Source organism: Lathamus discolor, chromosome W, assembly GCF_037157495.1.
Source record: "Lathamus discolor isolate bLatDis1 chromosome W, bLatDis1.hap1, whole genome shotgun sequence".
NCBI lineage: Eukaryota > Metazoa > Chordata > Aves > Psittaciformes > Psittacidae > Lathamus > Lathamus discolor.
Window position 1 is genome coordinate 3461059 of NC_088908.1, and position 23125 is coordinate 3484183.

At 41.5% G+C, this 23125-nt stretch overlaps 1 protein-coding gene across 5 annotated transcripts in view; it reads right to left on the reverse strand.

The window, feature by feature from the left end:
• Positions 1 to 571: 571 nt before the first annotated feature.
• LOC136004191 (mothers against decapentaplegic homolog 4-like) overlaps positions 572 to 23125 on the reverse strand; it is a 41400-nt gene continuing 18846 nt past the window's right edge. The window contains exons 2-12 of one of the 5 annotated variants that reach the window (XM_065660466.1): positions 20960 to 21325; positions 19872 to 20046; positions 19422 to 19451; positions 18206 to 18421; positions 14113 to 14208; positions 13877 to 13987; positions 11077 to 11127; positions 9994 to 10177; positions 4707 to 4875; positions 3088 to 3226; positions 572 to 1929 (exon numbers count right to left, since the gene is read on the reverse strand). In XM_065660466.1, coding sequence (XP_065516538.1) covers positions 1718 to 1929; positions 3088 to 3226; positions 4707 to 4875; positions 9994 to 10177; positions 11077 to 11127; positions 13877 to 13987; positions 14113 to 14208; positions 18206 to 18421; positions 19422 to 19451; positions 19872 to 20046; positions 20960 to 21208 — 1632 coding nt within the window. In that variant the 5' untranslated portion in view covers positions 21209 to 21325 and the 3' untranslated portion in view covers positions 572 to 1717. Of the gene's footprint in view, positions 1930 to 3087; positions 3227 to 4706; positions 4876 to 9993; positions 10178 to 11076; positions 11128 to 13876; positions 13988 to 14112; positions 14233 to 18205; positions 18422 to 19421; positions 19452 to 19871; positions 20047 to 20959; positions 21326 to 23125 lie in introns of those variants that run through there. The other 4 variants (XM_065660467.1, XM_065660465.1, XM_065660468.1 and 1 more) reach the window with 4 other exon arrangements.

Sequence of the window (23125 nt, forward strand, 5' to 3'; positions counted from 1 at the left end):
AGTCATCCAATCTTCCATGCCTAAGACGGAAACAGTGACTGCTGACTTCTTTCCTAAGAATGTCAGTGCATGGGGGGAAGCAACATCTAAGCACTTTGTGTCACAGCTCTCTGCAGATTCCTGAAGCTATACAAGAAACTTGGCAAAAGCTTCTGAATAATCTCTTTTAAGACTTCTACTTATGTTAACCACTACAGCTATGGTGCCAGGTCAGCTCAGAACAGCATGGTAGGCAGACCAAAGTGGCAGTGCTTGAAAGACTTAAGCTGGAGTCTACGTACTTCTAAGCCTGCTTAACTAAGCTTCAACTCCCTACACACATGCAGAAAAATAAGGAATTCCTGCTCCCCTCCTCATACCCCATCAAACAGCCAAAAGAGATATCCTCAGGACATGCATTTATGGAGAAACAGTGAAAGTAAGAAAAATTGGACTTGTTTCTTGGCAAGTTGAAAGCAACAGAAATTCCTACCCCTATTGGCTGTTGCTGTTGGTCTTGCAAAGGAATTTAATCCATTGCTCAAGATCAATGATTTCAAGGTGCAGAATTACATAACAGAAGCAAACTAAATTTATAAACAACAGGGTTTTCATAATTTTATTTATACTACTAACTAGAAAGAAAGCATACATATATTGTATCTGTCATACAGTCAACACATTTGAGGGCTTGTTTGGTTTTTTTTCTACTATAAATTCTCTATGCAAAGTCATTGCCAATTGATATGGTCATTGATGGCATAGAGCTTAAAATAACCACGAGGTATAAAAACAAGTTTGCCATCTTGCCCTGAGTGGAAATGGTGAACAGATACAAAAAAAAAAACCCTGGATCCTAAATATTCATGTAGTATCATACATGATTTAATGGTATAAGCAAACAAAAAGTCATGCAACTTTTTAAAATACCTGCCAAGTTTTACTTGAGTAAAACCATAGAAGTCAGTAGTAGTTATGAAAATATGTTCCTGCCATTCTTGCCTCATTATGCAATTTCAGTGGCAACCTTGCAGACTGGGTATTTCATGTTATATTTGAGTGCCAACACTGAAAGTATCCATTTCCTTTAATGTTTTAAAACTCATGTGTCTATATAAACAAAAATGTAAGTTATCTTTTTTAAAAAGCCACCTTTCCTTTTCTCACTATTTTAGATAAATGCCAACAACATGCCTCATCCCTCACTGTTTGGCAACTCCTTCTACATTTTAATCTGGAAAAATCATAAGATAGTCAACAAAATAAGTCTTTTATTAACTATTGTTGCCTAAAAAGATCATCACAAATCAGTTGGAATTGTAAAGTTGCTATAAGGTAAGAGTCTGTAACTATTAGAAGGAACTTTCAGATCTAAATATATATATATATAATATATATTCTACATACAAAAGGCTCTTGTGAGGCTTACCACCAAGATGCCATAATAGAGAAGGAAAGTTTCAAAGGGAACAAACCAAATACTGTAAAGTCTCCATAAGGCATTTACCTTTCACTTTAAGCCCTGCATTATGACAATTAAGTTCTAAAAGTAACTGAAATACAAATTCTGCATGTTCAGTTTCTTTCTGCTAAGAGCAAGGCAGCAAACACATTTTTAAAATCTGGTTTTAGAAGATTAAGCAGAACAGAAGTAAAATATATCTTCAGGTTATAAACAGAAATGTATTTTACAATCCACCATCCTCACAATGGTCCACAGCAGTGCAGCAGAGGGATCTTAGTCTAAAGGTTGTGGGTCTGCAATAGGCATGGTATGAAGTACTTCATCTAGAAGCTGGAGGGCACGGTGTAAGTGAATTTCAATCCAGCACGGTGTCTCTTTGATGCTCTGTCTTGGATAATCAGGTCCCCAACCTTTTACAAAACTCATCCTGAGTATGCATAAGCGGCGAAGGTCATCTACACCAATTCCAGCAGCAGCTGACAAACCTAAACAGGAGAGGTTTCAAGTAAGTGTTCACAGATGTGTTCTTTTATCTTTGTTTAGCCACTTCCATTTACTTGTCTCTTTCTTCCTATACAGTGCCCTCTACCACAGACAAAGCCAATCCACATTTCTAGATCTCTATTATTTTGTATTTCTTCCAATTAATTTTTTTTTGTCATCATTCTGCAATCTGGAAAGGCTGCTGAAATAGAAAACTCCATATAATAAAGCAGACATGATGAAACACAATGTCTTATGTGATACAAGGCATGTAAACATTATTTAGGAAATGCAGTCAGAAAATACTTAATCTTGAGGTTTGCAAATGCTGCATTTTCACCATAAGAATTCAGACTGACCACCTGCAGGAAGCTTGATTTACAAATGACACTACTTACGTGTAATAAAATTAAAATACTAACACAGCTAGCAAACTTCAAACACAAGTATGGTCAAGACAAACGTTAAATAGAAAAAGCAATTTGTAGGATAGCTGGAAAGAGCCACGAGGAATCCAGGAAACACTATAGCACATAAAGCAGCCCGAGATACGCAAGTACTTAAGCTTTTAAAAGTATTTAGGTACAATCTAGAATTTATTAACTATGAAAACTCTAGCCCAGAATGACTTAAAAAAAGAGAGAGAAGAGAAAGAGAAAAATAATCTCTTCTTCACACTCTGTTCTTCTTCTTCTCAAGAATCTTAATATTATGTTTTCCTAAACCTAGTCAAGGACTTTCTCACCCACTAATCCCATTGTTTTGAGTGACATTTTATGAGCTTAGATTTCAAAGATAATTTTTCAGGCTTGGGTCTAAGCAGCCAAAAGTATCTTTGTTTAAAGGAATAGGGTATGCTATTTGACCTTGTAAGTAATGTGCTTTCTGTGGTAGTGCAACGCTTCTTGCAGTACAGTAAGCAGCCAGTTCCCTATCTAATATTCCCTGAAGACTACAGAGTGAAAACTGATGTGAAACGGGTACAGAGTGAATTAATACAGTGACCAGGATGTGACCCATCCCAATACTGCTACCTGACTCCCAGTTTATTTGTACTGTTGCAAGGGCAGTGGGTGGGGATGTACGCTGTTATGAGAGATTGCTCTGTTATTTATTTTCAGGTAAAGAAAAAAAGGAGACCAAGCAGTTAATGTACTTACTAATGGCTGGGGCTATTCCACCTACTGATCCTGGTCCAGGGATGTTTCCTGCTACTGCTGCAGCTTGAGCAGCAGCAGCAGCTTGGGCAGTGGCAGCCTGCTGTTGCATCTGACGATGACACTGGCGTAAGTCAAACACCTTAAAAAAAAAAAAACAAACAAAAAACAAAACCAACCAACCAAACACCACAAAAAAAACCCAAAACCCAAACCAACCAAACCAACAAACAAAAAAAACCACAAACAAACACACACACACACACACCCCCGCCAAAAAAAAATTAACTATGTAGACTTACCAAAATCAATGAAGGAAAGAATCCCTCAACTCCCACCCCCAGTAATCTGAACCTCTCTGCTTTCCCAAAACAGACTTCTACAGTCTCACTATATACCTGGGTAAAAGCAAACCTGCCCTGACTACTTGAATTTCTAACAGAAATAATCCATTAAAGCTTTTTCTTAGAAACTCTTCTCATACAACATTACCACCACCGGCAAGTCCAGAACCTGGCTGAGCTGAGCAGGCTAAAGCAGTACCCTATGCGGGACTGACTACAGGATCAAAGCCTGAAGGATACTACAAGTTGATAAAATCCCAACTTTTTAGCTAAATTCCAAGATTTCCACAAAATAGGCATATAAATAAAAAGAAGCCAACAAATCCTGCTTAAATTTGTCAGACTATGTTCTTCTTTACTGCCTTACTGAAATGTGTTAGTCTATTTAGAAGAAGTACCAATTGATAGGCCTGAAGTTTCATTTCAGCAGCTAGGTTTGAGTTTGATGGCATTTTATATCTTTGTGATCAGGCTTGGCACTAATATATAAAGGAACACTGTTCTCATACTAGAAAGCTTGTGTGTAGAGGCTGTTGGGGTCTCTTTCACTTTCATTACATAACCTGCCTGCAAAACTGAAGATAAAAAACCTCAACCAACCAACCAAAAAAAAGAAAAAACCCACCCCAAAAAAGCAAAAAAACCCCCACCACCCACAAAATAAAACAACAAACTCCAAACAACAAAATAACCCAACACAAAACCCCCAAAACCCAAAAACGTAAAAAATGCCACACACTTCAAGCAGCTTCTCTCTAATCCAAGAATGATTTTTTTTTTTTTTTTTAACAAGTGTGACTTGTCTTAAAGTCCAACAGAGGCACGTCCAAATAAGATCTCCTGAAAATAATTTGTTTCCATGCAACTTGGTGCCCTCTGGATCACTTCAGGTTTGTAACACTTTAAAACACGCTTTATGTTTCTGCACTTATACAGACTTTCCCAACTTCTCTTGTTTTGGAGAGAGAGTAAAGTGATAATCTATGCTAAAAAAATTTAGTAGTAGTAGTTAATTTAAAACTGTAAGGTTAAAAGTATAAAAACTGATATCAAGACTGATGAAATACAAAATTAGTTACTTTTGTAGTAGCTAGATGATAGAATTTAGAATAATTTTAAAAAGTCATCTTAAGTGACTTGTAAATAAATTCTCCTTTTAAAAACCCTAAAAATTTCCATTTGACATTTATTTCAGTGTCTCATAGCTTCCCTAATGTTTACAAGAACCAAATGTATGCAATTTCCCCCACAATTTTCATCTAGGAAGATCAAACCAACCTTTATATATGCACTTGGGTAAATCTTGTGAACAGCATCCCCTGGTGCACGCCCTGCTTCTCTATCCAGGTAGTAACTCTGAACGAAGACTGCATGGTCACTGAGGCATCTAACCCACACATCACCTTCGCCTTTGCACTCCAGCTGCACGCCTTTACCTATGTGCAACCTTAAAAAGAAAAACAGTTCCAATACATCTCTGTATACATACTACATAACTCAGACCTTTACTAAATAAACATAAGTCTCCAGCACTTGGTCATCTGTGGTGCCTTAATTTATACTCCACTCACTCAAGGATTTCAAATTGTAGTTATTATCTTAAGTGCAAGTTAGTAGATAGTTACACAAAACCGTAAAGTAAAAAACCAACTGTAATATCACACAAAGATCTACATGAAACACTGAATGCAGAAGTAGTGATATTCGAGTAGCAACTACTGCACTCATTGACAGTACAGAAGTACAAAGCTGCAATACCAAACAACTTCAGTTCTGTTCAGAAGTGTAAAATCCCACAAGTACTCCAGTATAGAAAGTCACTCAAGTACATACACAAAGCCACATTTTAATGCAGTGTAGGCTTAAATTGTAGGTTTAAACTAACAATAGTGTGTGTGTAGCTTTAAGCTAACGTAGTAGAATAGAGCAAACTGTTCTAACTTGCTAACACATAGAGAGAAAGGAATGTGTGGCTGATGGGGGAAGGAACATCACGGGACTGATAACAAGGAAGGGAACAGTAAACAAGATCAAGGATGCCAGCCTTCAAGATAGCAGAGTGGTGCCCAACGTGGAGTGAGACTGGAACAGAACAGAAGCAAAGACATACCAACTGCCAACTCAGCACTAGGACTTTGCGAGCATGTGCATTGAGGTCATTCAGTAAACACAGTGAGGAAGACTATCAGTGACCACCAGAAACCCCCACTCAGCAAGGAAGTGCAAGCATAAATGGAATGCAGATATTATAATTAGTTCCTGGAAATCTCACGAATATGTAAATAATTTCCTGGAAAAGCTGTAAATATGCATGAGTATGCTAAATATATAGCTGCTGCAGGCAAGCAACAGGCGTGCTCACCTTTGTGAAACAATTTGTGTGTGTGCCCAGCGCTGCAATAAAGAATGCCTGCTTTCTAAAACTCCAAATTGAGTCTTAGAAAGTTTCTCTGACCAACTTTTACGGTAACAGAATAACTGTATGTTTGTTTGTATCACATTACAGCAATATAGCATTTTGCTTGTCACAGTGCAATGTTTCTGAAGATATGGAATAATTTTCTTCCTTTTTATTTCAAAGAGGAAAAAAAAAGTTGCAAGATTGCTCTGGTTCTCTGTGCTTCCACAAAGCCCAGCACATGCACAATGAGAATGAATGAAAATCCAACTAGCTCTCAATCAACCTTCCTTTGCTCCTTTGACAAATCTATATATTGCAGTTATTCTCACATTACTCTAGCATGGAGAGCTAATATTCATCTGCAGGGAATGCGCATTCCGCAGCAGAGCAGGGGTGGACAGATGGGTTTTCCTGAGCCAGGGAAACCCCAGGGGAGCACAAAGACCTGCCAGCAGCTTGCACCAGAGCAGCTTACGTGATGTGGGCAGGGCCAGAAGTAACGGTGGCCCATCCCCATCCTCCATGGGCAATTCTAGGGAGCACTGTGAACAGAGTGCGATAAGGGCATGTAGGGAGAGCATCTCTTCGAAGTAGAGATTCCACAGGCCACCTGTACAAGTTGTGGCATTCGTCCTACCTGACTCTCAAGGCAGAACGGTGGGCACTCATCGGAAAGCAAAGGCTGCAGGTCCAGCAGGGGGCTCTGCACCGTCTAGCAGGTGGAGACTAATGCCTTCACTCAGACGGAGTCCTCGAAGGGAGCAGCTGCAGTGCAGACCTCGGGCTACAGGACCTACAAGACCCTTCTCTTGGGGCAGGGACAGGCAGCAGACCTGCCCGCAGACGGTGTGCCCAGGTGGAGGACTTCCTGAAGAAGGTGGCTGAGCTGCAGGAGGCAGTGAGGAGGCTGAGAAGCATCAGGGAGGCTGAGGAGAAGTTAGACACTTGGTTCCAAGTGCAGTCAATAGTCAAGCTGCCGCCTGCTGCCAAGCAGCCAAAACCTCTCCCAGCAGCACACATAGAAGAAAGGGGGGCCAATAATGAAGGGGAATGGAAGCTTGCAACGGCAAGGACCTGAAGGAGGAAGAGACTTCCCCTGATGCCAGTGGTGCCCTTGCAGAAGCAATTCACTGCTCTGCTGGTCAATGATGAAAGACCCATCGCAGCAGGACAGACACTGGAGGTAAGTATGGCAGCCCAGTCTGCGCCACAGATAACAGGCACAATGAGAAAGGAAAAGGTGAAGGGTGATAGTAGTAGGTGACTCACTTCTGAGGGGTAGAGAGGCACCCATTTGTCAGCCTGATGCTGCTTACTGGGGGTTCACATCAGGGATGTCACAGAGAGACTACCAAGCCTCATACAGCCCACTATTACCCGCTGCTGCTGTTTCACATAGACGCCGCAGATAGAGCCAGGAGTAGTGTGAGGACTATCAAAGATTACAGAGCACTGGGAGCGGTGGCAAGGGATGCTGGAGCACAGGCAGTTTGTTGTTCTGTTGTTGGTTGTTTGTTGGGTTTTTTTTTTTTCATCAATCCCCCCAGTCAAAGGGAAGTGGCTCCAAAGGGTCAATTGAATCTGGCAATTGCCTGGGAGAAGGGTGTGAGGAGCTGAACAGTGTCTCCACCATCCATTGCCCCAGAGATGAGTGAGAAAGAACTGAGATAAGTCTCTTCTGTCCATTATCTCGGGGATTGGTGTGAGGAATTGCTGCCCATTATCCCAAGAATTGCTGCAGACAGGTGCAGCTGAAGAGCTGGCTGCAAGACCAGCAAAACTGGTCCACCAGTAATGTGCAATATGTCACATTAAGAACAGAGGTGCTCCCCCCCCCCCCACCCCAGCTCATTATAAAGGGGGAGGAAAGGTAATCATCAAAAGAAGAGATCACCACGAGGACAACTTCAGAAGTGCACCTTCAAAGAGACATCGCCATGTGGGCAACTCCATCAGGGCAACCACAGGAGCGTACCTTCAAGGGGACAACTCCAGAAGGACACCTCCTCGAGGACACCCACCTCCAACAACTACTACAGACTCTTGGAGACACTCTGCTCTGACACTGACTATGGACCCTGGAGGACTCCCACCACCTCAGATGACGATGGATCCCCAGGACACCGCTGGATCCACAGTGGTGACTACCTCCCTCTCTCTCTGCACCCTGAATCCTAGCTTCTTTTCTCTTTTTTTTCCCCAATCTGTCCTATTGCTATCCCCTTTATTACAATAATTTCCCTTTTTTATAATAATTGTCTTTTTGTAATAAACCAACTGATCAATTATGGTACTTGACCTCATTTGTGTCTTAATTTCACTCTTAGGATTATGAACAAAACAGGGTCCGACACTGGGGTTTTCTCCAGGGCTCAACACGGAACAGAACAGAAGCAAGGACATACCAATTGCTCAGTACTAGGACCTTCCGAGCATGCGCAAGCACTGAGGTCATTCAGTAAGCACAAGGAGGAAGACTATCAGCGACCACCAGAGACCCCCACTCAGCAAGAAAATGCACGTGTAATTAGAATGCATATATTATAATTAGTTCCCGGAAGTCTCATGAATATGTAAATATTTTCCATAGAAAAGCTGTAAATATGCATGAGTATGATAAATATATAGCTGCTGCTGGCTAGTAACGGGTGAACTCACCTTTGCAAAATGATTCATGTGTGCACCCAGAGCTGCAATAAAGAATGCTGCTTTCTAAAACTCCCAGTTGAGTCTTAGAGAGTTTCTCTGAATAACTTTTATGGTAACAGCACGACACCCTTGTCTCTAAACTGGAGAGACAAATTTGATGGATAGACCATCCCACGCACAAAGAACTGGCTGGATGGCCACATGTAGAAAGTTTTGGTCAACGACTCAATGTCCAAATGGAGACCAATTAACAAGTGATGTCCCTCAGGGACATCAGTATTGGGACTGGTGCTGTTCAACATCTTTGTCGGCAACATGGGCAGTGCGATTGAGTGCACCCTCAGCAAGTTTACTGATGACACCAAGCTGTGTGGTGCAGTCAACAAACTGGAGGGATGCCATCCAGAGGGACCTTGACAGGCTGGAGAGGTGGGCCAGTGCAAACGAAGTTCAAGAAGGCCAAATGCAAGGTCCTGCACCTGGGTCGGGACAATCCCAAGCACAGCTGCAGGCTGGGCAGAGACTGGATTGAGAGCAGCCCTGAGGAGAAGGACTTGGGGGTGTTGATTGACAAGCAGCTCAACATGAGCTAGCAGTGTGCACTTGCAGCCCAGAAAGCCAACTGCATTCAGGGCTGCTTCAAAAGGAGCATGGCCGGCAGGTCGAGGGAGGTGATTCTTCCCCTCTGCTCTCGTGAGACCCCAGCTCTGGGGCCCCCACAAGAGATATGTGGACCTGCTTCAGTGAGTACAGAGGAGGGCCATGAAGATGCTCTGAGGGCTGGAGAACCTCTCCTATGAAGACAGGCTGAGAGTTGGGCTTCCTCAGCCTGGAGAAGGCTGCATGGAGACCTTATAACATTCTTCCAATAGCTAAAGGGGGCCTATAAGAAATCTGGCGAGGGGCTTTTTATAAGGGCCAGTAGTGACAGGACAATGGGAAATGGCTTTTAACTGAAAGAGGGTAAATTTATATTAGACATTAGGAAGAAATTATTCCCTGTGAGGGTGGTGAGACACTGGCACAGGTTTCCCAGAGAAGCTGTGGCTGCCCCAACTCTGGCAGTGTTCAAGGCTGGGTTGGATGGGGCTTTGAGCAACCTGGTCTAGAGGAAGGTGCCCCTGCTCAGGACAGGAGGGTTGAATCTGGATGATCATTAAGGTCCCTTCCAACCCTAACTATTCTAGGATTCTATAATAATGGCACAAGTTGCTAATTTTTCCTGGGTGGCACAACCTTTGAGAGCAATGAAAAGCAACATGCTACGACAAAGCACTGAAGGTCTTTGTCACACAGGTCACATTTTGAATGTATTACAGTAGTGGCTTAAAAAGATATACTCTGTATAGCAGACTATACAGAGTATGTCTCTTTTTTATATCTATTAACTATTGGTTAATTCAGTTAAAAGAAACATACCAAATTCTAATTTTCAAAGGGAGGCACACACTGAAGGGAAAACAAGATGTTATCAAATACCACAGACAGCTGGAGCTTTTGGGCTCTGCAGTATACCTTGCTCTCTCAATAGCTTCTGTTCTATGCACGTTGGAAAGCTGGCCCAGGCAAAAACGGTCTCCTCCAGAAGGATCCACATATCCATCAACAGTAACAATTGGACAGCTTGAAGGGACCTTAAATGTTTCTCCAACTTGCACATCCATTTCGAAATATGCGACTGAACACCAATATTCTGGAGCTAAAGAATATATACTATTAACTCACTGAAAGGCAGAAAAAAACCCTGTAAACCCATTCCAGACAATCAATTAAGCCCTCTGCAACTGCATTTGTCATTCAGAGTAAGAGTGCACATTCACATAAGCAAATTCAGATAGACAAAGACATGTCTGCTAGCACAGAAAAACACAACATTCTACAACGAACACAGACTTATTGCTTTTATTTGAGCACATACCAATAAAAGAGGGTTTTGTAGTTATGACCTTATAGGTCTTTGTACAGTTTATTATTCCAGTTAGATTTTGCAAGTCATCTGCATTCCTACACCTTATGACTATTGCTTGATTTTGCCCTCCTTTAGTATAAGTAATACATATACAGGGTGCCCAAAGAAGCTGTGGCTTCCCCATCCCTGGAAGTGTTCAAGGACGGGTTGGATGGGGCTTTGAGCAACCTGGTCTAGTGGAAGGCATCCCTGCATATAGCAGGGGGTTGGAACTAGATGAGCTTTAAGGTCACTTCCAACCCAAATCATTAAATGATTCTACGGGTCTATTCATGGCCAGGCTGACAGATACGAACTCTGAAACAGACGCGGTTTAAGATGTAAGAGAAACTACCTTCTAGGTGAAGTCAGTTTTCTCTCTCACAAAATGGTTCCTTCTCCTTCCTTTCTCCCCTTCTGAATATGTATCTCACAAATTTCAGAGTACTTGATACAAAAAAAACAAAACAACAAAACCAACCAACCAAAATGACACAAAAAACCCCACCCCTCCAAAAAAAAGCAAACCCAAAACCAAAACCTACAAAAAAATAAACAACACCAAACCAACAAAAACACCCCAACCCAGACTTAAACCAGAAAGTTAGCAGTTTCCACAATATTGGCATTACATGCTAGATTCTACTTACCAGGATGATTTGATATAGGAGGCTGGAATGCAAGTTCATTGTGAACTGGCCCTTTAAAAGAAAAGGTGCAATTTGTTTTACATGAGGAATAATAAGGTTTTCTTTCTTGTTTTCCTACAAAAAAAAGACTTGTGAGGATGCCACATGTTAGAAAACTCATCAATTTCTGAATCACTTGGCAAAATCTGACGGGGAGAAAAACACTCACAGAAAATTACACTCATTAAGGTTTCCTAAAACCTCAAAAGTCAAGTAGAGCAAAGAGCTCTATTAGTATCCCAGAAAGAAAGGCTGCATGCTGCTCAAGCCAGACCCAGCACCAGGAGAGAGCAGAAACCAGATGTAGCAGAGACGTAACAGAAATAGGACTTAAACTTCACATCTGCCCCCAAATTGGGCAAGGAAAGAATCATTCTTGTCCTGGGTTCAGCTGTAACAGTTATTTTTCTCCTTAGTTACTAGTGCAGCGCTGTGGTTTTGACTTCAGTCTGACAACAACGCTGATAACACACCAGTGTTCTTAGTTGTTGCTAAGTAACTCTTACTCCAATCAAGGACATTTTCAGTCTCATGCTCTGCCAGTGAGGAGGGGCGCAAGAAGCTGGGAGGGAGCAGAGACAGGACACCTGACTCAAAATAGCCAAAGGGGTATTCCATACCACAGCACATCATGCCCAGTATATAAAGTGGGGGGAGTTACCAAGGAGGCCCAGATCACTGCTTGGGTCGGGCTGAGTATCAGTCAGCAGGTGGTGAGCAATTGCATTGTGCATCACTTGTGTTCATTGTTTTCTTTTCCTATTTCCCTTTTAGTTTTATATTCTCTCCCCTTGTTATTTCCCTTATTGTTATTATTATTGGTGGTAGCAGTAGTAGTTTTGTATTATACCTTAGTTACTGGACTGCTCTTAGCTCAACCCATGGGATTTACATTCTTTCGATTCTCCTCCCCATCACTCTGGGACCAGGGGGGGAAGAAGGCAGGAGTGATCGAGCAGCTGTGTGGTTCTGAGTTACTGGCTGAGCTTAAACCACAACACTAAAGCAGTGTTGTGTTTTGGCTTTCGCCTGAGAACAATGCTGTTAACACACCAACGTTTTAGTTGTTGCTAAGTAATGCTTACTCTGATCAAGGACTTTTCTGTCTTGTGCTCTGCCAGTGAGGAGAGGCACAAGAAGTCGTGAGGGAACAGAGACAGGACACCTGTCCCACACTAGCCAAAGGGGTATTCCACACCACAGCACATCATGCCCAGTATATAAAGTGGGGGGAGTTACCTGGAAGGGACCAATCGCTGTTTGGGTCAGGCTGGGTATTGGTGGGTGTATGGATTATGCATCACTTGTGTTTATTGGGTTTTTCCCCCCCTTTTTTATATTCTCTCCCCCTGTTACTTCCCTTATAATTATAATTATTAGTAGTTTTATATTATACTTTAGTTATTGGACTGTTTTCATCTCAACCCATAGGTTTTACCATCTTTCAATTCTCCTCCCTATCCCGCTGAGGGACTTGGGGTGGTGGGGGGAAGTGAGCAAGCAGCTTCGTGGTTCTTCCAAGTTACCGGCTGGGCTTAAAGCATGACAACTGTATGGAGGCATGTGATATACATCTGTCAGAAACCACACTTCATTTATTAATCACACAGTAAGTTGCCCAGCATGCTATGGACTTGACCATGAGAAACACTCCCTGAAGACTGAAAAAAGCCCTAGAGAACGCATTTTCTAAAAAAACCAAAACAAAAACAACCACAGAAAAACAACCAACCAAAAAACAAACAAACAAACAAACAAGCAAACAACAAAAACCACCCACAAGCAAACAAAAAAAAAAAACCCCAAAAACCAAAACTGAATACTGTCTTGGTATCAGTCAGCTTATCCTCTCCACTTTCATAAACTAACTAGGTCCTTTACAGACAGCAGAGAACAAAAACGTAAGATCTGAACACTGTATTATAACAGCGGCTTTTGCAATAAGATGTCCAAACAGGCACAACGTTGGTAGGTGTCAAAACATGCAACTATCTGAAGTGAAAAATGGCAGCAGCCAAGATAAGCTCTTTGTGGTATCACCAGGCAGTTACAAACATTAATTATGGAGACACATGCACTCAGAAGCATGTATAGAATATCTACAACACCACTAAAGTTTTACATCTTGGTACTTCCAAAATGTAAGATAAATTAAGTGGGATCCTAACAGAACAAAACAATGTAACTTAATAACCATATCTAAACTACAATTTTCTTGTGAAGAGACAAGGTGAAAAGTCATTCTAACATTAACTCACAGTGCGTTCTCCCCTCCGCTAACAAAGGTGGCTGCAAACAGGTGATCTGGTTAAATACTATATTAGGAAATAAAGAACTGTTTAGCCTTTTGCCACAAAATTTAGAAAAGCTTGTATTTGGGTGGGAGTTTTTTGCATAATACTCTTACTTAAAAGAAAAATATCCAAACAACATATTCTGAATCAACTTCATTTGCCACAAAGGAAATACAAGAAGATTGCAAAGCTTTAAAAACAGGTTTAGAAGGGAAATTATAATTTTGTTAGATAGTAAGACATCTATAATGTAGATGGTATCACTATAGCTACCTGGATTTCTAATCTCTGCTGCTTTAACAGAGGAAAGTAGTCTATTAAGCTCTGATATTTATTTGTCAGAATATACTAAACACAGTAATGGTAGTTCTGTAACAAAAAAGTATTTGGGGTTAAAGAATCATCACAAGGGATAATTCAACAAAATTGAAAACAAAGTAAGCGATGTGAAAATCTGTACTACTTACAGTAATGTCCAGGATGCATAGGTGGATGATGCTGAAGATGGCCATTCTGGTGGTGAGGCATGGTAGGTGTGTAGGCTGCCGTCCGACTCCCAGTCCAAGTTGTAGTACTATCTAGAAAGAGAAAGGAGCAGTTGGTTAAGGGAGTTTTTCCACTTCTCACTTCTAATCCTCTATTTCTCCTGAACATTTGGAAACTGGTTTTAGAAAACTAAGAGTGCACATATGTATATACTCACTGTGATGGTAAGTAGCTGGCTGAGCTGTAAACCCATTCTGCGGAGTTCCTGGCTGAGGCCCTGAAGCAATCTGTAAGAGTCCATCACTATGGCTACCTGTCAATATACTGATAGGTTGACCTGGTAAAAGAAGACTACCTATTTGTGAACATTCAACAATTTCAATTAAGAAGAGTGAGCTCAGCACTACTGGGTAGTAAAATGCACCCAACTAAGGGTGCTGCATGACACAGTTCCTACAAGTTCGGTTTCAGTATTTTTTTCCATCTACCAGAGTGTCTTAGGAAACTTGAAGCAACATGCTCTGCATCAGCTAATTTTGACTCTGACATCCTTAATATTTTACAAGTGTGCAGAGAACTCTGTTCATCAACCACATCTTTGTGTCATTCACATCTCTTTTCAGTTTAAAAGGAAAGAGATGTCACAGGTTTTATTGAATAACATAGCTGGAGTAGATTTGGTATGAATCCAAACAGGCCAACAGTAGGTCCATTACTTAATTGCTTATTTTCAGCATGTTGTAACTACTGTTCCTAAGGAAGACACTCACTTAAATTTACATTCCTTAAAATTATACTGAACGGTATTTTAAAATAGTGCTTGAACAGGGCTGCACACATCATTGGACTCCTTCCTGAGAAAGTTGCTGGGCTGTTAGGTTTTTTTTTCCTCCCAAATAAATATTTCAAGAATTGTCTAAGCTTTAAAGTAAAAGTACAGATATTTCAGAAAAGGTTAGCAGAATTTGATTTTCAAAGGCTTCAACTCAGCCATTAACACTAAACTGATCAGGAGTTTCACAAATACATTTGCACTCTCAGGCTGGTGTAGCTAGCAGAACTTCACACATTGAAAACTTGAACTAAAACCTAAAATCCAAGCTTTTTTTCCTGTCCACTGGGCTCCAACAATTATAGCACTGATGAGAAAAAGTTACTGACTATAAACTGTTGTACAAAGGCAATAAAATTAAAACACCTATCCTGTTCTCTCTGCTGGAGAGAGACGTCATATCTTAGCTTGGTGTCCTGGGTTCAGCTGTGGCAGGCATTTTTCTCCTTCTTAGTAGCTGGTGCAGTGCTGTGGTTTTGACTTTAGTCTGAGACCATTAGCGTATTATCACATTGGTGTATTATCATGTATTTTCAGTTGTTGCTAAGTAATGTTTACTTCGATCAAGGACTTTTTCAGTCTCGTGCTCCGCCAGTGAGGAGGGGAAGCCTTGAGGAAGCAGAGACAGGACACCTGACCCAAAATAGCCAAAGGGGTATTCCATACCACAGCAAATCATGCCCAGTATAGAAACTGGGGGGAGTTACCTGGAAGGCTCAGATCGCTGCTCCGGTCGGGCTGGGTATCAGTCAGGTGGTGAGCAACTGTATTCTCTCCCCTTGTTATTTCCCTTATCATTATTATTATTATTGGTGGTAGCAGTAGTAGTTTTGCATTATACCTTAGTTACTGGACCGTTCTTATCTCAGCCTGTGGGATTCACGTTCTTGTGATTCTCCTCCCCATCCCTCTGGGAGCAGGGAGGAAGAAGGGGGGGAGTGAAAGAGCAGCTGAGTTCTGAGTTACAGGATGGGCTTAAACCACAACACTTAGCAAAACCATCATTAGTTTCAGCAAAATAGTCAGCTAAACTTTAATAACATTCTCAAAACACCATGCTACCATAATTCAAATTTGCTAAGATGAAATCCATTATATTCACACATCTTCGACATTAAAGTAACAAAGTGTGTGTGAAACCCCTCTCCAAACTTCTTGGCTTCCCTACATTAGGGCTGCAGGACACTGTGTACGTAACTGCTTTAATGTCCTGCTGGAATGAAGAGTGAGGTTTGTTGTTGGTAAACCAGACTCTTCCACTTGTACCAAATACACACAGAAAATATTAATTAGAGCTGTCACTCTGGTAGTACAGTGGGCCATTATAAAAATCAAAGAATCACAGATTCATGAGTCTTGGAAGGGACCTCTGGAGATCATCTAGTGCAACCCCCTGGCCAAGGCAGGGCCACCTAGAACAGGTTACACAGGAAAGCATCCAAGCGGGTTTGGAATGCCTCCAGAGAGGGAGACTCCATGACCCTCCTGGGCAGCCTGTTCCAGTGCTCTGCCACCCTCAGTATAAAGAAGTTCTTCATGTTGAGGTGAAACTTCTTGTGTTTTAGTTCATGGCACTAATGAGATCCCCTCTGAGTCTTCTCTAGACTCAACAGGCCTAGCTCCCACAATTTCTCATCATAAGAGAGATGCTCCAAACCCCTAATCATCCTTGTGGCCTTCTACTGGACCCTCTCCAGTAGCTCCTTCTCTTTCTTGCACTGAAGAGCCCAGAAATGAACACAGTCCTCCAGATGTGACCTCACCAGGACTGAGTAGAGGGGGAGGATCACCTCCCTCGACCTGCTGGCCACACTTCTCCCAATGCACCCCAGGATACTATTGGCCCTCCTGGCCACAAGGCCACACTTACAGCTCTTAAGTCATCTTGTCATCTACCAATACTTCCAGGTCCTTCTCATCTGAACTGCTCTCTAGTAGGTCAGCCCCCAACCTGTACTGGTACTTGGGGCTCTTCCTCCCCAGGTGCAGTACCCTACGCTTGCCCTTGTTGAACCTCATTAGGTTTCTCTCTGCCAATTCTCCAGCCTATCAAGGTCCCACTAAAAGATAACACAGCCTTCAGGTTTATCAGCTACTCCCCCAGCTTCATGTCAGCATCAAGCTTGCTGAGGGTACACTCTAGCCCTTCATCCAGGTCACTGATAAACAAGTTGAATAAGACCAGACCCAATACTGATCCCTGGGGAACACCACTGACTACAGGCCTCCAACTGGATTCTACTCCATTGATCATGACCCACTGAACTCTGCCATTCAGCCAGTACTCAATCCACCTCACTGTCTATTCATCTAACCCACATTTCCTAAGCTTACCTAGGAGGATGTTATGGGAGACAGTGTCAAAAGCCTTGCTGAAGTCAAGGTAGATAATATCCACTGCTCTCCCCTCATCAACCTATCCTGCCACGTCATCATAAAAGGCTATTAGATTGTTCAAGCAAGATTTCCCCTTGGTGAACCCATGCTGACTACTACTGATGGCCACCGCCTTCTTCATGCTTGGTGATGACCTCCAGAATGACCTGTTTCATCACCTTTCCAGGGATGGAGGTGAAGCTCACTGGACGGTAGCTTCCCAGATCCTCCCCTTCTTACCATTTTTGAAGATGGGAGTGACACTGGCATTCCTCCAATCATTGGGCACCTCTCCCATTCTCCATGATTTTTCAAAGATGATGGAGAGAGGCAGAGCGACAACATCTGCCATCTCCCTCAACACCCGTGGGTGCATCCCATCAGGGCCCATGGATTTATGGGTGTTAAGTCTGTCTAGTCTCTCCCTAACCCAACTCTGTACAACCAGGGGGAAGTCTTCCAGGGGAAATTCTTCCTTTCTCTGGCCTCCATCTCTAACCTCCAAGGTCTGGGACTCCTGACGGCCGTTCTTAGCGGTGAAGACTGAGCCAAAGAAGGCATTCAGCAATTCCACCTGCTCCTTGTCTTCTGTTACCAGGACACCCACCTGATTCAGCAGCGGCCCCACATTTTCCCTTATCTTCCTTTTGCTGCTGATATTCTTGTAGAAGCCCTTAAAGTTAATACTCAAAGACTGATTTTGTTAGCTCTGGAACACTAAAGATTTGTCTGAAAACCTCTCGATACTGCCACCTAACAGTATACATGTTTGTTGTCCTGGTTGCTGTTGTAATAGAATAATAATTTTTTTTCCATTCCTACAGCAGTTGTTCAAATAATAGCCATAATGTTATGTCAGCAGTCAGTTGTTTTAACATGGCATCACTCAATCTTTGGCATATCTAAATAGGCTTGTAACACTCGTGCAGCGTCAGTCTCATTAAAAAAAGACCGGGTCACCAGGAAAAATTACTCAAATTTTGCTCCAAGACAAAACCTTATGTTAATGCTTACGAGACTGCCCAGATCATACTGACATACACTTTCTCTTTGATCCATCACATTTTCAGTTTACTACCTCATATAATCTTGACAGTCTTACTTGTTGAAGCCACAGGAATGTTGGGATAATTCGTGGTGCTGGTAGTGCTAGCCTCAGCAGGAGCTAACATGGCTGGGGCGCTATAAGGCTCAGCAGATGCCCTGTTACTTGGTGGATGCTGGATGGTTTGGACTGAATGGCTTTCGGCAGAAGACAGTGACAGCTGCCCCTCATAGTCATTAACGTATTCATCTTTCACCAGCATGCTTGATGGAGCTGTGAAGAAGCAAATGGTTAAACATGCGAGGCAAATCTATTTTCAGGATTTAACTACAAGTCGCACTACTACTTTTAAGGAACAGCAATGCTATTAAAACTATTGGGGGAGTATTTAACCTACCTAAACATTGCTACAGCACTCCTCTAAATTACAAATAAACACTTCAAGTCAGCAGCAAGAAATTTTGAAGTGTAACTGGATGGAAAAGCTAACTGTTTATTTTGCTGATTGCTATCAAACAAGCAGTTTAGACCCACAGTAGTAGACTCCAACCACATTTTGTTTTTCAGTCCATCATTCAGTGATTAGACATGGTTAATAAAAGGGAAAAACATGCTTTTCATCAAGCACCTAAATATATGTTAATGAAGTAGCTAACAAGCCAACTTCTAGTATAAGAGTAATAAAATAAAGCTCCTATGAAAAATGTAATTCATGGGCACAACACAAAAAACTTCATGCATTCCTTCAGTAATTTTAAGCAGCTCCCAAATTGACTAGAATAATCAAATTCACAAAGACACTATAACACTACCTTATATTTAACAGCGTAGCCATGCAGAATTACAATAGCAATTACAGAATTTCTATTATTTTCTTGTTAAACTACTTATTAAAACATAAGCATCTATTATTCCCAATCCAATTAATTAGTATATCATACAGGTGCACATATTATCATGTGTTTGTTAAATGCTGCTTATTAAATAAAAGAGTGAGGGTTTTGTTTTCCTTTTTTCTTGGTGTTTTTAAGTAGCAGGCAATGAAAAGAGAACATACCTACAAGCTAAGCTGAAGCCTCAATTTAAAGAATTTATCAATACTTGCCTCTCATATGCTACTTTTCTGGTTTTCCAAAACCAAAAAGACAAATGTATTTCCATCTGCTCTCTATACTCCCTCCCAAGGAGATACACAGGAGTAAACTGTATACATACTGAAGAGTTTAACGCAGTTTGTGCCCAGAGAAATGCAACAGTAAGCAGAACTACTTACCAGAACTCTGTAGTGTCAGTCCCGAGAGATCTTGAAAAAGAAAAAGAAAAGGGGGTGTGGAGGACTATATACACAGAGATCTTCAAATGTGTTTGAATATTAAGTTTATCAGCCTTTACAAATTAGTAATACAGACTCTACGTATTATACCCCTTCCATCACAAATCTCGATGCCAAGTTATTCCCAAGGTACACATTAACCGCAAGAACTGTGTGCAAACCAACAGGAAGGCTTAAACAAAAGCCACAAACTGTTCTTTCAAATTTAGAATAAAGGCAAAAGAAAAATTCCATTAAGAAGATGGACAAGAGCATGAGAGAGTAAATTATTATTAGATCATAAAAAAATTAATGTTTCTAATTTAGGCCTGCCTGTATTCTCTACACTCAAAAGGAAAACATTTTACAGTTTAGTCCCACCGTTCCATTTTAAATCAAGAGTCTACTTACCAATGCCAGGTGATACTACACGCTCATAATGGTAAGGATTTACACAGACACTGTCACATTTTAAGTCAAAAGCATATTGACAATATTTAACATGCTTGAGTTCATTTTTATGAAGATCAGGCCACCTCCAAAGACGAGCGTAAATCACATGAGGGAATCCCTTGCGACCAGCCACCTAAAGAGTTAGACACAGAAGTTGATTGGGACAGTTGAAAGGTATTTTACTTTTTTTAGTAAGGAGCAAAGCTGTAAGAAGCACATTTTACTTTATTTAGTAAGGAGCAAAGCTGTAAGAGGATAAACACCACCACAACCTTTCTCCATCAAAATATGGAGAGGAAAAAAAAAAAAAAAAAGGCATACAGTTTACCCAAGTTCTGTACTCAAGAGAAAAATTTCTATTACGATTTTGCTACAGTTAAGTCAACACTGTGATTCTTAAGAAAAAATACTGGATACAAAATGTCAGAAGCAGTATTTGTGCTTAATATAGTATGTAGGGTCACCTACCCCACTATGGATTATGATGGAGCTTTGCCCCAGAAGAGAAGGAACAAGGCAGTAAGCTACACTATAAGAAATTTACAAGTATAAGAACATCAATCCATTATACCGAAAATAAAAAATAATGCTTCTAGGGTAGACAGCTATCCAGCAAAAATGACATCTGTCATAGAACAAGGAAATTGCAAGCCAAGCTATACAGGTACTGAGTACCTATGATGCAAGGCTAACAAACCCTTAGTGCAGACTCCTTGGAGTACCTTAGCAAGGGATCATAGGTCTGTCTTCACGCTACTGACCAACACAGAGCTAACAGAAACTTGTAGTGAAAACACCAGAATAAGCAGACGAATTTGTTAAGTGACGCTGCATTTTACTTCCCCACACACACTTGTTTAGAACAGCTGATCCAACACCTTCTGCTCCTTTTGCGAATCCAGAGCTCCAGGCACAAAACATGCCTATGAATGGGGACAAAGGGAGAGGTAAGCGAAGAGCTGCTCTTCCTTAATACTCCAGAACCCTGTGTCACTTCTGCTCCATCTTCGCTAGGAGAAAAACATCTCATTTTCACTTGTACTAACCTGAAGCCTCCCATCCAGTGTTCTCTGTATTGTAACACACTTGCTGGGATGAGCTCCATTTGTGGTTATAGCTGTAATCAAAGAATCCAGTTCATCTTTTTTCTCCTTTAGCTTTTTAACTAAACTTTCAATTGCACGTTTCGCAAAAGTTTCACTCTCTCCACCTTGTCGATGGCACATCAAGCTGTGAACAATGCTCAGACAAGCATCATTACTTGTTGGTGTGTTAGTAATAGACATATTGTCCATTTGTCACAGCTTTTTCTTTCAGATCAAATGTCAGTTTTGAGGGCTGTTATGATTTTCAAGCTGACGAACAAGAGATGATCCAAGTTAAGTATTAGAGGTATTGTCTCTTGGTAAAACCTAGGAGGAAAAAATATCTACATCAGAATTGTTTTTAATAACTTGCAGATCATGTTTCTAAAGGAAGTCTGTGGCTTCTTCTTTTATTTTCAAGCTAAGTGTAGGATATTAAAAGCACATAAAAAAAACAAAACCAAACAAAACCACACAATCCTGCATTGCTTGTCCCATGATAGATAAAGCACATTTAAGACACTGCTTGCACAGTTTTAGATATGATTGGGGTTTCCCCCTAGTAAAAATATTTAAATAAAGATTATAGTTTATATACATGTACACATAGTATGTACATATAGAAAGGTAAAGATTATTAGAAGAACAGGCTCTAAATCAGGAAAAGGAGAATGGTGACAATGATTTCCTATGATTTATACTGGCAGGATGAAAACAAGTGAAAATACTGACTGGGTGTTGTGGTTTAAACCGATCCACACAGCTCGTCCACTCACACACACCCCCCACACCCCCCGGAGCCTCCCCACTCCCGGAGGGATGGGGAGGAGAATCAAGAGAATGTAACTCCCACGGGTTGAGATAAGAACAGCCCAGTAACTAAGGTATAACACAAATCACTACTGCTACCACCAATGATAATATTGATAAGAGAAAATAACAAGAGAATACGATACCACTGCCGAACGAGTTTGACGCCCCCCCGAAGAGAGACCGTGCCCTTCCGGGTAACTCCCAGTTACCTCCCTGGGCATGACGTGCTGTGATATGGAATAACTCTTTGGCTAGTTTGGGTTAGGTGTCCTGTCTCTGCTTCCTCCCAGCCTCCCCTCGTCCCCAGCAGAGCATGAGACTCACAAAGTCCTTGGCAAGAATAAACATTACTTAACAACAATTAAGAACAATCAGTGTTATCAGCTCTCTGCCCAGGCTGGAAGTCAAAACACAGAGCTTGCACCAGTTACTAAGAAGGAGCAAAACAGCTCCTGGGAAACCCAGGACTGTATCCACCCCTTATTCCATACCATTCATGTCACGCTCAGATCACACATTTTCAATATACCATCTCTCTTACATATATATATATATATATACACACACATCCACACACACACAGACAAAGAAATCATTTCTTAGTGCATGGACCAATCCCTATAATGCTGTCGGGTCCATTCGGTCCATGATGTCAGGTTCCATCCCTTGTAACAGTCTTTCAGGGCAGGAAAGGCTGTGTGCAGTGTTGGATCGTTGCCTGCTGATGCTGATTGTTCCTTCACTGCAGAACTTGTCTGGTTCTATCAGAATTCATTCTCTGTTGGGATGATGGTTGGAGGGAAGTCAGGGCCAGTCGCTGGTGACCTGAAGACATCTAATTGATGGGCTATAAAAGTATTACACAGCAGGCAACAGTATACAATTAAGTTCATTGACTGTTTTCCCCTAAAATCAAATCCCCTTGAGGTATAGATTGGACTTCCCCATCTTCCCACATTACCCACCAAGTATATCTGGGTCCCTGAGCAAAAGCAATCCCATGAGTGGGTTTGCCTTTACCTGAAGCAGGAATAACCCAAACGGTCTTCCCCAGCAAATTCTTCATGTGTACCACAGGAACTTTGTCCTCCTCTACAATATGTAAAAGTTCTGACTGGGCTGGGCCAGCTCTATTGCCCGATCCTCTAGTGTTAACCAAACAGGTGGCCTTTGTTAAGTGTTTATCCCAATGCTTGAAAGTTCCAACACCCATTGCTCTCAGTGTGGTTTTTAACAGCCCACTGTACCGTTCAATTTTCCCAGAGGCTGGTGCATGGTATGGGATGTGATATACCCACTCAATGCCATGCTCTT